This window comes from Haliotis rufescens, unplaced genomic scaffold (genome assembly GCF_023055435.1).
Source record: "Haliotis rufescens isolate VD_foot unplaced genomic scaffold, xgHalRufe1.0.p SCAF_16, whole genome shotgun sequence".
Classification (NCBI taxonomy): Eukaryota; Metazoa; Mollusca; class Gastropoda; order Lepetellida; family Haliotidae; genus Haliotis; species Haliotis rufescens.
Genome location: NW_025963846.1, coordinates 14,050,494 through 14,066,705, shown reverse-complemented (window position 1 = coordinate 14,066,705; position 16,212 = coordinate 14,050,494). Strand labels below are relative to the sequence as shown.

The following is a 16,212-nucleotide window of genomic DNA, read 5'->3' as shown; positions in this document are numbered from 1 at the left end:
AGCTCACAGCGGTGTAGCTTGGACTGGGTGCCTGTCTACAGTACAGTCTTCCTAGCGGGGCCTGTGGGAAACTAGGGGCGGATTACTCTAATCGTACGTGCCCTCAAGACGTGGAAGCGGCTTGAGGATGATTGCATTTACAGTTGGGTTGCTGCTCTATGCAGCCTGCGGAATAACGGTCTTGAAAGTCATCAATGAAGTACAAGGAAAACCTTATATGGACGAGATTTTTCATATTCCACAAGCACAACAATATTGTCATGGGAATCTATCAGAGGTGCGACCTGAACTTACCTTATCGATTCAACATCGACTGAGATACAATAGGACTTGTAAAGGCACCTATCAACACGTCAAAACGGCTCCAAAATTTCCTGTAACCAGAGACTGTCGCAGGGGACGGCACCACATATGATATGTGTATCATGATACAAGACACAGAAACGCTTTTGTGACAGTAGTTTACTTCTCATCGTGTAACACTTCCACAAGAATACACAACAATCTCAGATTTATACACATTTATTTCAACATTCTCACTAGCTTACTCTCACCGACAATAACATTTACACATATTCGACATTCAATCATCTCAACACATTTTCGTTATATTTTATATTTGAATATCTATGTTCGTTCATGTTTCATTCTGTCACCTCACTGGAGGCAACTAACGGGAACGGGTGGTCAGGCTTCCAATTGCGTGGATCGATGCTCATGATATCAATCACTGGATTGTCTGGTCCAGACTTGATTGTTTACAGACCGCCGTCCTATAGCTGGATTATTGCTGAGTGCGCGTTAAACAACTAACCAACCACCAAACTGTCACCTCACTAAACATTCCCACTTTGATATATAGAAATTGACATCTCCACAATCTGATATGAATCATTCAAAATGCATTAACATATTGAAAGTGCAAGTGTTATTTTGGTCCCAAATGCACCCTGCTCAATGCTTCAGTTTGTTTACCCCTAGAACTTGAACCCCTGACTGCAAAGAATGATGCTCATGATATCAACCACTTGTTTGTCTTACCCAAATTTGATTAATTCCAGACATGATGATATAGCTGAAATATTGCGGACTCACTTACTATATGTATCCTCTGAAGTTGTTACAAAGCTCTTCATTTCCCAATAAATAATAAATATGACAGTTTTCATGTATTTGATTGCAAGATTAATAATCAGAAATCCTGTGGCGATTACAAGTCAGAATAAATCCCCAGCAACCTAAGCAGGTTATAAGAGGTGACTAAATGGATCATGTGGTCAGGCTCGGTGACATGGTTGATTGTTTGTCCTCATACCGTGATGCATGGAACGCTGTTCACAATATCAATCACTTGATTGTCTGATCCAGATTCAATTATTTACAGGCCAGTCCCATGTTAGAATAGGTCTATGCTTGTTGTAAGAGGTGACTAACGGGATCGGGTGGTCAGGCTCGCTGACTTGGTTGATCCATGTCATCGTATCCCAATTGCATAGATCGATGCTCATGATATCAGTCACTGGATTGGCTGGTCCAGAATCGATTACATGTATTTACAAACTGCCGTCAAATAGCTGGAATATTGCTGAGTGCAGCATTAAACAACAAACAGATAACAAAATTTACAGGTCACCGTCATATGGCTGGCATATTGCTGAGTAAACAAACAAACATATGGGTCAATAACAGAAAGAAGAATGTTTTCATTGGTTGTGTATGTTTCAGTAGTTGCCTATGTTTCAGTGGTTGTGTATGTTCCAGTGGGACCCAATGATCACCACCCTGCCAGGACTGTACCTGATGTCTGCAGGGGTGCTGGTCCCCGTGGCACGGCTGCTGCAGGTGCCCCCGGCTAGTGTCTGCTCCACCCTCGTTCTGCGTGGGGTCAACCTGCTATTCATGCTGGCTAATGTGTGTGTGTTGTATCTGCTGGCTGCTGCCATCCCCAATGGGAAAAAGAAGGTAAGTATCACCTGGATACTGTGCTACTGCTGCTACAACTACCACTGCCCCATTGAGATTCCTGGTTTGAATAGGTCCCCAGCAACCTATGCTGCTTGTAAGAGGCAACTATTAGGATCTGGTGGTCAGACTTGTTGACATGGTTGATTGTGTACCCGATGGTGTGGTTTGTTCCTCAAAATATCAATCACTGGATTGTCTGGTTTAGATTATTTATTTAAACTAAAAACTACTACCACCACTACTACTACTACCTCCATTACTACTACTACTACCTCCATTACTACTACTACTACTACTACTACTACTACTACTACTACTACTAGTACTTCTACTACTACTGCCATCAGCGTGATAGGTCCCCAGTCCCTTGAGCTTGAGAGGAAAAATCCCTTGTATTGGATCCTCCTTACTTGTCCTTGATGCAGGTTGTAATAGTGTGCTGTAGTTCTAGCCTTGATTCAGGTCCTCCTTACCTGTCCTTGATGCAGGTTGTAATAGGGTGCTGTAGCACTAGCCTTGATTCAGGTCCCCCTTACCAGGCCTTGATGCAGGTTGTAATAGTGTGCTGTAGTTCTAGCCTTGATACAGGTCCTCCTTACTTGTCCTTGATGCAGGTTGTAATAGTGTGCTGTAGCACTAGCCTTGATTCAGGTCCCCCTTACCAGGCCTTGATGCAGGTTGTAATAGTGTGCTGTAGTTCTAGCCTTGATACAGGTCCTCCTTACTTGTCCTTGATGTAGGTTGTAATAGTGTGCTGTAGTTCTAGCCTTGATTCAGGTCCTCCTTACCAGGCCTTGATGCAGGTTGTAATAGTGTGCTGTAGCACTAGCCTTGATTCAGGTCCCCCTTACCAGGCCTTGATGCAGGTTGTAATAGTGTGCTGTAGTTCTAGCCTTGATTCAGGTCCTCCTTACCTGTCCTTGATGCAGGTTGTAATTGTGTGCTGTAGCACTAGCCTTGATTCAGGACAGTGATTTATACAGACCTGCTTAGAGGACGATATTAAGCCCCACGTCTGCAGCAACAGGTTGCAAATGGAAATTAAAATTTCCCAATTCATGTTAAAAAGGTTCTAATTAATGTTATGGCGTGTATATATTATGGTCAACAGGACCAACAAAGAGAAAGAGGCTTTAATGCTAATGTTAACCTGCGGCATTGTATCTCAGCTAGCACTATGAAATTGGCATTAGTCCGGACTATTACAAGCACAGACACACAACACGCACACACAGACATGAGCAAGTCTTTTACCCAAGCTGATTTTCTTGGGATATAGTAGTAACACATTCATCTTGGTATTTGATCATGTTGGAAGTAAAAGTGTAAGAAAGAATGCAAGCGTTCAGCAAATTTAACATGTCTGGTAATTTTTCATACCTTATGAAAATTACCATTGCTGGTGGCCCATAAAGGACCTTGGCCTACCTCGTTCTTTATTATTTTTCATTTCAGAATCAGAGGACGGACTCCCTATCCCAGACCCTCCAGGGACTGTGTCTGGGACTGTACCCCGTTCTCTACTTCTTCACCTTCCTCTACTACACCGACCCAGGCTCCGTCCTCTGGGTCCTCCTCATGTACCTCGCCTGCCTCCGCCATGCCCACGTCTCCGCCTCCATCTGCGGCGCCATTGCTATCATGTTTCGCCAGACCAACATCATCTGGGTAGTCTTCATGGCCGGCATCGCCTGTGAGAAAGATGTGTTTAAATGGCTCGATGACTGCAAACAGTACCGAGGAAAGGACAGCATTGATAAATATTCTTTGACCATACTAAAGCCTCTCTTTAAATGCCTCAGCAAGACCTTGATACATGACCGAAAGAAATTATTTAATTTTGTGCAAAATATCCTAAAAACTATTCTCCCTTATATGTTCATTGTTTTGCTATTTGTTGTCTTTGTTTACATCAACAATGGTATCGTGGTTGGCGATAGAAGTCATCATCAAGCATGTCTTAATTTTCCTCAAGTGTTTTATTTCCTAAGTACATGTCTCGTCTTTAGCTTTATGCATTTGATGTCCAGATCAAAGATCATATATTTTTTCAAATTCCTTTTCAATCATCATTTTTTGGTCAGCATTTTTGTAGTAGCTGCAGCATACCTGATCTCGAATTTTACATACGTGCATGAATATCTTCTGGCTGACAATCGTCACTACCCTTTTTATGTCTGGTCGAAGATCTACAGACGACACGAACTGGTCAAGTTTTTGTTAGTTCCGATGTATTGTTTTGCCTTGATCAGCTTTAGCAGCTCATTAAGTCATAAGACCATCATCTGGAGGATGTGTTTCTGGGTGTGTCTTGTTGTGACCCTTGTTCCTCAAAAACTCCTCGAGTTCAGATATTTTGTAATTCCGTTTTATATTTGGAGATTGAATATCAATGACCAGTCCCCTTCTAAGGTTATTTTAGTACTGGAGTTACTGTATTTTCTTTTCATCAATGCAGCAGCACTTTATATGTTTTTGTATAAACCGTTCCATTGGCCAGATTCTAATGAACTTCAACGCTTTATGTGGTGAGAATTGATGTAAACATTTCCAGCTTTAAGGATTGGTTTGTTATTGAAATGGGAATGGGAGAGAATAAGGAGGTTCACAAAACGTTTGACAGGGGAGGGTCATGTAATAGCTGATGTGAGGTCAGGAGGGTCATGTAAAAACGTATGCAGAATCGGGGAGGGTAAAGTAATAGCTGATAAAATCCTGGGGAGGGTCATGAAAACCTTTTGCATGTATTTGAGTAGATTTGAAAAACAATTACATAATTGGTGGAAGGTTTATTTTGTTGCCTTCCCGAATCAAAAACATGCACAAAATATTTGTTGTAGAGACACTTGAGATTCCAAAAAGGAGGAGCCATTAAGCAATCCCATGATTTGATTTGGAAATAAAGATTATGGAAAATACACTTGTATGTTATAATATATTTGTAGTCATCAAACCTGTGGTAATGTACTTGCAGTGGTGTTGTGTGCTTACTCTGTTGAATGTTGTACCCACAGAATGGAATTTATTATCCTCCTTGAAGATGGAAGGGGCGGTCGGGTAGCCTAGTGGTTAAAGCGTTCGCTTGTTACGCTGAAGACCCGGGTTCGATTCCCGACATGGGTACAATGTGTGAAGCCCATTTCTGGAATATTGTGATATTGCTGGAATATTGCCAAAAGCGGCGTAAAACCAAACTCACTCACTCACTCCTTGAAGATGGCAAATTCTCAGCTCAACTGGACCATTGATCCCAGCGGGCTTACAGTTTATGAAATAAGTGACTGCATATGTCTGAAGAACGTACCAGTGACCTAGGCACCGTTGGGATTTCGGGTTAGAGTAGGTTTCCAGTCATCTGGTTGTAAGAGGCGACTTCTGGGTGGCTGTGGTCAGGCTTGCAGATTTGGTCTATGTTGTTGGTTGGTTTGTTGTTTTACGCTGCACTCAGCAATATTCAAGCTATATGACGGCAGTCTGTAAATAATCGAGTCTGGACCAGACAATCCAGTGATTAATATCATGAGCATCTATCCACGCAAGTGGGATCGATGACATGCATCAACCAAATCAACGAGCCTGACCACCCGATCCCGTTAGTCGCCTTTTACGACAAGCATAGTCACCTTTTACGGCAAGCATGGGTTGCTAAAGACCTTTTCTACCCCAGAATCTTCACGGGTCTGGTCTATGTTGTGTCATGGTACCTCAGTGGTGGACTATTGCTTATAATATAAACCACTGGTTTGTCAGGTCGAGGCACCTTATTTTAGGCCGTAGACATGGCTGGAATAGTACCGAATGCGTGTTAAACAACACACCAATAGCCTTGCAGCTTATCCCATAATTCCTGGTTGTGGCCCCTGGTCTGTCAGAATCATGTATGCATTGTGTCTGTGCGACCTTTACTCGCTTACTCTGAAATGCATGGACAGTGAGCTGGGAATGTTGAGACAGGTGAAGCACCATGATAGATGAGTGCGTGGGTGTTTTTGAGTAGATTCACGGGCACCTTTCAGATTACTGGAATTGACGGGTCCACGTGAGCTCATCCCATGATTGTATATACTCGACTTAAATGGCGGACAGGGTCCCTACATGGTTACATACCCACCTCAGACACAGTGTACTGACCGACCAGTCCTTGTTTTAATTTTGTTGAAATATGGTTTGGGCACTCAACAAGGCCCCTCACACTGTGCCCATCCAACCAGTCTGGTTCCCTGGCAGACTAATGCCGGTTTCATAGTGCTAGCCCACTGAGATACCATGGCCCAGGTTAACACGGATATCCCACTCAGACACTGCATACCCCGAGCCAACCAGGGTCCACTAGCACAAAGCAATCTTTGCGCTACCAGGGCCCCGTTCCACAAAGCGATCTTAGCACTAAGATGATCGTAAGTCCAATACTTTAACATAGGTTTACGATCATCGTAGCGCAAAGATCGCTTTGAGGAACGGGGCCCAGGATCGTACTTCCCTTGCTTTAAGATAGAATTACTATATTCAAAGCCCTAAGGTCGTTTTGAGCAAGTGGGACCTGTCGTTGCTTTACTCCATTATTGCCGAGTGCCAGGCAGGTAGAATACAAATACCATCGTTTAACGTCTATTTGACAACGGTATAAGGATGTATACCGAAACGTCGCCTTTAGAGTATTAAAGAAGTTGTTATCCAAATATTGTTAACTTTGTCACCATCAACTCCTAAGTAATGCCTATCAAACAATTTAACGTCTTGAGGTATACTCAGTTGGCCATGGGTGAAAAAGAAGTCTTTCGTTCCCGCATTTCCCTGAAAACCTTAAGCCTTTTCTATTGCATAAAGGAGGTGTCTGTACACAATTTCCATTGGGTAGTAAGCTTGTAAGTGTGTGTGTGAATTTTCAGGGGGTCAAAATTGCATAAATTGAAGGAAAACTGCATAATTTGACAAAATTACAGGTAAGTCATTTAACTATCCAAATTATTACTTTGATTACCGGTAATATATTCGGTTCGGAACGGAAATCTTAACTAAGCCTCTTTTCCTCTGTTTATTTGTTGTTTAACGTCGTACTCAGCAATATTCCAGCTATATGACGGCGGTCTTTGAATAATCGAGTCTGGACCAGACAATTAAGTGATTGACATAATGAGCATCATGCATCAACCAAGTCAGCGAGCCTGACCACCCGGTACCGTTATAGTCGCCTCTTACGACAAGCATAGTCGCCTTTTACGATAAGAATGGGTTGCTTCTACCACGGATCTTCACGGGTGTCTTTTCCTCTGGTGGCCAACTGACTACCACGCGGCCATGGATTCTAACAGGTGACAGAACACGTTTATGAAGGTTATACAAGTTTATTGTTTATTATTATTTACATGTGTGTTGTCAAGTGCATTGATGTTGTAGATTACATGCCGCATATCTGGGTGGTGGCGGGGTCGTCACAGATGCGGGTGTCGCCGTTGAACACCTGGCCAGAGGGGCACACTAGGTCAATAGTGCGAGTACCCGCCAGGCACATGAAGTATTTGCGACAGTCGCCAGGGAACGTCTGATACAGGCCGTCCATGATGTTGCACGGCAGTGGCGTACACGTCTCCGCAATGGGGCTGAAGGTGGAGAAGTCGGGGCACTCCTCCAGGTAGGCCACGTCACCGGCCTCGTCACACTCGTAGTAGAGGTGTTCTCTGGTCTCGTGATGCACGACTGTTGGGTTGCCAGGGGCACAGATATCTACAATAGAAGTCGTTGTTACATTTAATACTGTTTTTGTGTCCACTTTAAACTATCCAGTTGTAAAGTAAACACCCGTTTATCCAGACAGCGTTCAATCAAACGAATGCGTATTAACGTGTGATATTATGTTCCTTAAACTGTGCGTCCGTAACTGAAATTTTGAATTGTATTTACACCTGAGCGTCCGGGATAATTTCTATCAAAGCGACCGGTTTTCTAAATATGTTTCAAAATTGATAATTTCTTCCTCCCGAAGACGACAAAAAAATGAAGTTTATATGGTAACGAAGTCTGTTCTTAATGTTTAGAAACCTAATCATTATGAATTGGATAAGGTGTAGATAAAAAGCCAGGTAAAAAACATCGTGGAAAAAAATCATTATTCAGCTCTTTAATCGTATGACACACATGTAAGTGTAATAATTTCGTTATTACCAAACATTTCTTAATCCCCTTGAGCCCCCTTTAGAAAAAAGCACTGATAACCACCCTTGTCCTAGAAAACCACAATTTGTCAAATGACGTCAACAAACGTCAGCTATGACGTCGTTTCTAGTGTTCACGTCACAATAAGATTCGAATGACGTCAACAATGCCGTCCGTATGACGGATATAATACACTGGTGCGCGTGAAAAGATCTTTGCACACAAGCTCACACACGATTTTTATAAACTCGGTAAATTCTAACCCTATGGGTAATAAAAAATAAAATTATTGCAAACCATTGTCGTAACATTGTAGCCAACCATGTCACAGGGTGCCGTTGTACAAAACAACCTTAGCGCTATGACTGTCGTAAATCTATGTTAAGGTTTGGGGTGTAACGACAAGATCGCTTTGTACAACAGGACCCTGGTCATTAGGTAGAACGGGCCATAAAACACAGAGACTACACAGGCTTATCATTTAAGATCACACCCAGTTTAAAATGATAAACACAAACACGCCAAATGATAAGAACAATGCCCTTTGGCAAGAAACGGCATCCCATGCGATAAAAATTATATAGCAGATTATTATCTGCAAGCAGGATGAAGAAATTATACAATATAGTACGACTCGAACTATACAGATGTTATCTATAACATGATAATAAGTTAAGCCCGTAGATCAAAGAAGGATGTAAACAAAGGCAGAGAATTGGATACAATATTAACATCTGCATCTTCTCTCGAATGCTTCAATCATCATGATATCACACGAGTGAGTGAGTGAGTTGGGTTTAAGGCCGCTTTTTACAGTATTACAGTTACATCACGGCGTGTCAGCTTAATGCGGGAGGAAAGTCCGAAGTGATGCAGGTCTCACACGTTTACCACTTCGGTGAAACCCACGAGCACGTGTATGGTGCTGACAAACCTAGAAACATAATCGGGGCGAACCTGGATTCGAACCCACAATCCTAGGTTTCTGGCGTGCCCAAGGGGGTATCGCTCGAAGGTATCATTAATTGGACGTATAGTAATTGTCTGGATGTATTTGTACGTATTGTAAAGCACATACCACTGAACATCTTCCCGAGGCAAGGGGGGTTAACTGACTTTAGAAGTCCAGTTTCCACTGAACTTTTATAGTCAGTTAACTCTCTTGCCTCGGGAAGATGACCACTGGACCTATTTGTATGACTCTGCCCTAGTGGTTAACACAGCCGAGGGGCAAGGGCTTGCCCACTGGTCGTATTGGCGCAACATGTTGTAATGCTGGCTATGGGGGATGTTTAGGGCCATTTTTTATAATCATACATTCGGAAACTCTACAGCTGATCGGGTATAAATTGTTTCATAAGCCTTTCAAGTTGTCTGATGACGAAGGTAATATAACTGGATAACAACTTCTTATTATAGTGTAATAGCGACGTTTCGGTATAGACCCTAATACCGTTATCAAGTGTTGCGTTGTGGGACCTGTCTTCTACATCTTGTAATTATTCTGGCCACCACAGACAACAAGACGCCGTTCTTTTGCCGCCATATTTTTCTCTCTTCAACCTCACCTCTGCCCAAGGGCAGATAGTCCTAAACGTCATTTCATTTCAAACCGCCAGAAAATACAGATAACATGCTTTTCCTTATGTGAAATTTACAATCAAATTTACTACAAAATGTACTCCGTTTTGCTAAGCAAGACCGAACGTGGCTATTGCAGTATAACAAAGAAGTTGTATGTCAGTGGGACACATCCCTTGGTTTCGGGTTTTATGTCTCAAAAAACAACAACCGAGGGTAGGTGTTTTATCTAATTTATAAACCGAAAAAGGAAACTTAAAACAACATTTATGAACATTTTTTTATGATTCAAACATAATTTCCATTAACCATTAAACGGGCGTAAAAAATCAGGTGCTGGCGTACGGGTACTTGAAAATGACATTCTTAAAAGCTTTGTGATTTATCAGCGCGTCTGTAGCCAAATGTACACTCACTGGGCTACAGAAACGAAGGTTTCATGTTCGATCCTTTGGAATATAAAGAAAACATTGGTCATTTGATTTTCATTACATTGTGTTCTAATGAAAAATAAGTTTCTAGCGAGAAACATTCATATGTAACAATATTAACAGAAGTTGAATTACTAAAATCCCGGGTTTATTATAACATCCCTGTTTATTAGATTTAACCTGACAGGAGAACAATAGTATTGCAGTGTAACTCAAAGTGGCGTGTTACAACGTAAAATACTTTGGTCACATAGTTACTGAAGTCAACTTATTTCTCCAAGCTGTCTGGGGGCACGTAGGGTGTGCAGAGTTGCGTCCCTTGGGCACGACAGACATCTATGATTGTGGGTTCCAATTCCGATTGTTCGCCCAGATTATGTTTCTAGATTTGTCAGCACCATACCCGTGCTCGTGGGTTTCACCGAAGTGGTAAACGTCTGAGACCTGCATCACTTCGAGCTTTCCTCCCACATTAAGCTGACACACCGTGATAATTCTGTTAAAAGCGGCGCTAAACCCAACTCACGCACTCATGCCAAGCTGTCTTGTAACCTTGACAATACCGACTGCATGGCTGAAGTTCACGGATTGCACGTGCAAATGGATACGCTCTGTTCCTTATCTTGTCTATATCGCTGTACAGGTTCAGGGCTGTCTATTTTATATTCAAAGTTTACTGCAAATTACCATTTAAAGTGATATGTGTTTTGGTCAAGGTAGGTATTCACCTGATGAAGTATATACTCCGAAACGTTGTGTTCCTCATAATAAAGAGTTGACATCCGTAAATTCTCTTCCTTAAGGTAGGTGCATGTAGTTTAAACTATAACATCCCCATGGCAACGAGACCGGAAGTGACGTATAACAATGCACCTACCAGCACACGAGTCCACATTGCAGTCGCCCATTATGGAAGTCTGGGTCGCTTGACCGACACAGTCCGCTCCGCCATACTGTGGGGAGGGGTTGGTACAGGTCCTGGAGCGGGTCAGATCCGCCTTCCCCCCTCCGCACAGCGCCGGGCACTCGTCAACTGGGGTCCACTCCGTCCAGGCGCTCCACCCACCGGCAACTGGGGCACAAGCACCGTACTTAGTTTTAGTAATGACATTTTACTTACAAGAAAATACATATTATGTATGCATATCATTCATACAGCGATCTTCGCGCTCAGTCTTTCACATAGACCTACGATATAGTGATAGCACTAAGATCACTTTGTGGAGTGGGCCACGAGAAACAATTACGGAAACCTTTAACGATTGTTTTGTTTGTTTGTTTGTTTGTTGTTTAACGCCGCACTCAGCAATATTCCAGCTATATGACGGCGGTCTGTAAACAATCGAGTCTGGACCAGACAATCCCGTGACTGACATCATGAGCATCGATGACATGCATCAACCAAGTCAGCGAGCCTGACCACCCGATCCCGTTCGCTTCTTATGACAAGCATAGTCGCCTTTTACGACAAGCATGGTTTGCCGAAGACCTATTCTACCCCGGATCTTCACGGGCGTGACTGACGTACTTGGGCAGGGGTGAGTGTTGCACGTGCTGGTCTTCGTCTCCGACGTCTCGCCTTCACACTGTCTGCCGCCGTTGCTTGGAGCGGGGTTGTTACACTGGCGGGTTCTCTGCTCGGTTATCTCCCCTCCCCCACAAGTATGAGAGCACGTGCTGGTCGCTTCCCACGATGAGAAAGCGCTCCACTGGCCATCTGCACACGAAGAATGATATCCAGGGTGACACATACTAAACCATATACAGCAACAACCTACATATCCGCCCTTTAACAAATCTGACCTTCGTCATATTCCACGGTGTGACTTTCGTTGTACAAAACAACCTTAGCGCTGCGACTGTCGTAAGTCTACGTTAAGGTATGGGAGTTACGATGATCTCAGCGCTACAACCTGTTTGTACAACAGCATCCAATAAGAATAGACTGCCTAAATGGCATAGTGAATAGAGAGTCAGCCCGGAGAACGGAAGGTCGGTGGGCATACCGAAAAAGTACCTAAAAGATGCACTCGGCATTAAGGGACTGGTCGGCTACTGTGCTACTGTTCTGTAAATAATGGATTATCTGCCACAAATCAGTGATAGATAGGCATTAAGGAGACAGGTCGGCTACTGTGCTACTGTTCTGTAAGTAATGGATTATCTGCCACAAATCAGTGATAGATAGGCATTAAGGAGACAGGTCGGCTATTGTGCTACTGTTCTGTAAATAATGGATTATCTGCCACAAATCAGTGATAGATAGGCATTAAGGAGACAGGTCGGCTACTGTGCTACTGTTCTGTAAGTAATGGATTATCTGCCACAAATCAGTGATAGATATAGGCATTAAGGAGACAGGTCGGCTACTGTGCTACTGTTCTGTAAATAATGGATTATCTGCCACAAATCAGTGATAGATAGGCATTAAGGAGACAGGTCGGCTACTGTGCTACTGTTCTGTAAGTAATGGATTATCTGTCACAAATCAGTGATAGATAGGCATTAAGGAGACAGGTCGGCTACTGTGCTACTGTTCTGTAAGTAATGGATTATCTGCCACAAATCAGTGATAGATAGGCATTAAGGAGACAGGTCGGCTACTGTGCTACTGTTCTGTAAGTAATGGATTATCTGCCACAAATCAGTGATAGATAGGCATTAAGGAGACAGGTCGGCTACTGTGCTACTGTTCTGTATACAGTGTACAGTAATGGATTATCTGCCACAAATCAGTGATATATATTAAGAGCATCGACTCACGCCCTCGTGGTAAGGTTATGTGAGGAAGACAATTTATAACCCTGAATACCCACGGTGATCACTCCGTGATATGCCAGTACTTGCCTTTACACTTCTTATGGCTAATACAAAGACTATTTCTAGACTCACTTGTGCAGTCTCTGTAGCAGGTGCTGGGGACGCTCCTGTAAGTGAGAAATATTATTTGGATGAAACTATTAAATATCTACACTGAAACCACAGTTTTAATATAAAATTTTCAGCAACCACAATATGAATATAGGATTATAAGCATATGTTAAACGGGCATGCATTTATTTAAGATCATCCTCGATTATCCAGTGTATTATATCTCCATTCTAATATGACCCACTCGCCACGACAGCTTCGTTTTCAACTCCTTCCTGTATGTGCGTACATGATGCGCAGTGGACTGACCTGTATCTGCTGCAGCGTTTCCATCCCCACCATCCGCACTCGTAGTTGCTGCGCTCCTGTTTGCTGCACGAGTACTGGCACCTGCAGACGAGGAACTGGTTTTCGTATTGTGACAATTTTGAAAAATATAGTAATGTTCCTTAAACCACAATTGCATGTGTTGGAGAAGTTGCAATTCCCTGCTATATATGCATCATCAACCACAAGAACAGTTCTGGTACTGAGATCTAACAAAAACTATTCCGTACACCAGGGGGCACGGGTGGCCCAGTCGTCTAAGGCGCCGCAATTTGCTGTGCAGAGTTGCGTCCCTTGGACACGACAGACACCATGTTTCGAGACCTGCATCACAGCGGGCTTTCCTCCCACGTTAAGGTGACACGCCCTGATATAACTGGAATGCTGTTAAAAGCGGCGATAAACCCAACTCACTCACTCACTATTTCGTAATCCCAGACCTTAACATCTTCATCAACGACCCATCCAAGCTAGCTACATGTAAGCAGGGCCCAACAGTGACATGTTGAACTCCATCACTTCAAATAAACCTTTTCTTCTAATAGCTGACCTTTGTAAATTAAATGTCTTTAATTATCTAATGTCATTGTTATTTATTTTATTTTATTTATCCTGTCACTTATGTTTCCGTAAATTGAAACACCACTATGCAGTACTGACAACGTTCGGAATAACCGTTGCACGATAAATATTATTTTCTTCCACGTATCAATAAACATTCGCGTGTAATCTATAAACTGGCTATTTGTTATATCATATAGATTTCCCCCCAATTTGACTATGCAGATTTTAGATATATATTTTGCTTGTTGTTTAGCGCCGCACTCAGCAATATTCCAGCTATATGACGACAGGCTGTAAATAATCGAGTCTGGACAAGACAATCCAGTGATTGACATCATGAGCATCCATCCAGGCAATTAGGGTTCGATGACATGCATCAATCAAGTCCGCGAGCCTGACCACCCGATCCCGTTAGTCGCCTCTTACGACACACATAGTCGCCTATCACGGCAAGCATAGGTTGCTGTAGACCTATTCTACCCCGGATCTTCACGGTTATATATGTGTTGGTCAGAGGACGGCAAGAGAAGACAGTCCACTCACCTGTCCGCTGCGGCAAAGGCTGCCCACAGCGTGACGCTGACCACTGCAATACACCAGGTACCCCTCATTTTGATACGAGCAACTCACCCATAACTCCGGCCTTATATAGACACCGAGATTATTTCAAGTTATGAATATCCATGATTATGTTAACACCGTTAATGGAACTTGCTTGTTCATTCAGAGTGCCAGACCACTGAAGGAATACTTTGCATAATAAGATTACCAGTGATGCTATTACATAAATTCTTGCTGACATTGCGGGAATATATATAAGGCTAAAACATACACTAATTTATAGCTCACAGTAAAGTGCAGATAAACCGATGCTGTAATATCACTGTTGCTTGTTTGTTGTTTAACGCCGCACTGAGCAATATTCCAGCTATATGACGGCGGTCCGTAAATAATCAAGTCTGGACCAGACAATCAAGTGATTGACATCTTGAGCACCGATCCGCACAGCTGAGATACGATGACATGCATCACCCAAGTCAGCGAGCCTGACCACCCGATCCCATTGGTTTCCTCTTACGATAAACATAGTTGCCTCTAACGACAAGCATGCATGGGTTGCTAAAGACCCATCCGATTCTAACCCGGATCTTCACGGGTGGTAATATCACTGACATATGATGGTGTTGCGGGTACACGTGGTTTCACCTCCATGAAGATTGCACTCAACTATGAGTTTACGAACTGAATACAACCCAGCCTTTTGAAATATTCCAGCCACTTTCGTCTGAGGGCACCAAGAATGGGCTGACATACATACTTTAGTGAAGAGCGAACACTTTAACAACTGGGGTACCCAACCGCCCTTTTCATGTCAATAGCTGTTAACATTAGCAATTCCAGTAGGATGTAGCATTATTATTATTTTTACTACTTACAGATTAAAATAAAGAATTTAGCAAAGAGGATTTGGGTGATCCTGGTACAGTCAGGCTGGTTAGGCTTATCATCAGCTCAGGGCCCTTGCCCCCTCTTCACGTAGCCCAGACAGCGAATGGGACTTCTCCCAGGAAGCGCTGCCTAGTCAAACTCACCAAGACCTTTTCGGAGAACGTGAAGACTCCCCAACACTACAGCCTTCTGCATTACCCAGATTGTCAGAAGGGCTGTATTACTGGTAGCAAACCCGGGTACTCTCCCAATGTCAGTCAACAGATTTGGAGGTACCAAACCTAAGGCACCGAAAACACTGGGAAGTTTTTATCATTATTACCCTAAGACAATATATACTGTTATGTGTCGATTCCCGAATTGAAACAAAACGTAAAACAATTTAGTGTGAAAGCAACAAATGGTATAAAATCAACAATTGTATTACAAAATTAACTAGATTTACAATCGATACAAAATACTGCACAGCAATTGCACTAGAAGTACACTATAGAGTGGTAGTACAATTGGCGGTATCAAATACAAAATATGATGGCAGGGGTGATATAAAAAAGTTCAGTGATAATAATGTTCACCTATCCGCAACAGTGGTCAAGCCTCCGTGATAGGCCTAGGCTCTAGGCTCCAGGGTGAAATGTGATCTTCACACAAAAGCTAGTCTTGATGTAATGTCAGCTGAAATGTGAGACCCAACAGGCACGCGCCCTTTCCACTTATTTAGTCTAGCTAGCTTCCAGCATTTTCGACACAGTACCAGACCAGACCAGTCCAGTCAAGTGTCAAGCATCTATATATAATAACTTCCTCACAACTGCTTACATTAAATAGCCTAGTGGTTAAAGCGTTCACTCGTCACGCCGAAGACCCGGGT

General features: G+C 42.9%; 2 protein-coding genes across 2 annotated transcripts; one reads left to right on the top strand and one right to left on the bottom strand.

Moving 5' to 3' along the window:
* The first annotated feature begins 74 nt into the window (after positions 1–74).
* Positions 75–4,883, top strand: LOC124136088 (putative Dol-P-Glc:Glc(2)Man(9)GlcNAc(2)-PP-Dol alpha-1,2-glucosyltransferase). The gene is made up of 3 exons (XM_046501884.2): positions 75–277; positions 1,762–1,962; positions 3,421–4,883. The coding sequence occupies exons 1-3, from the start codon at positions 128–130 to the stop codon at positions 4,495–4,497; spliced, it is 1,428 nt and encodes a 475-aa protein (XP_046357840.2). The 5' UTR covers positions 75–127; the 3' UTR covers positions 4,498–4,883.
* A 2,411-nt stretch (positions 4,884–7,294) lies between these two features.
* On the bottom strand, positions 7,295–14,523 carry LOC124137176 (SCO-spondin-like). Its single transcript, XM_046503381.2, has 6 exons — positions 14,436–14,523; positions 13,311–13,391; positions 13,023–13,057; positions 11,659–11,847; positions 11,008–11,202; positions 7,295–7,689 (listed from the first exon to the last, which is right to left on the bottom strand). The coding sequence occupies exons 1-6, from the start codon at positions 14,501–14,503 to the stop codon at positions 7,364–7,366; spliced, it is 894 nt and encodes a 297-aa protein (XP_046359337.2). The 5' UTR covers positions 14,504–14,523; the 3' UTR covers positions 7,295–7,363.
* Positions 14,524–16,212: the final 1,689 nt, after the last annotated feature.

Coding starts and splice junctions, on each gene's coding strand:
- LOC124136088 (XM_046501884.2), top strand. CDS start 128: ATGATTGCATTTACAGTTGGGTTGCTGCTCTATGCAGCCTGCGGAATA. Junction 278..1,761: donor GTCATGGGAATCTATCAGAG/GTGCGACCTGAA, acceptor TGTATGTTCCAG/TGGGACCCAATGATCACCAC. Junction 1,963..3,420: donor TCCCCAATGGGAAAAAGAAG/GTAAGTATCACC, acceptor TTTTCATTTCAG/AATCAGAGGACGGACTCCCT.
- LOC124137176 (XM_046503381.2), bottom strand. CDS start 14,503: ATGAGGGGTACCTGGTGTATTGCAGTGGTCAGCGTCACGCTGTGGGCA. Junction 11,848..13,022: donor CTGCTACAGAGACTGCACAA/GTGAGTCTAGAA, acceptor CTTCGTGTGCAG/ATGGCCAGTGGAGCGCTTTC. Junction 11,203..11,658: donor CAACACTCACCCCTGCCCAA/GTACGTCAGTCA, acceptor CTTGTGCCCCAG/TTGCCGGTGGGTGGAGCGCC.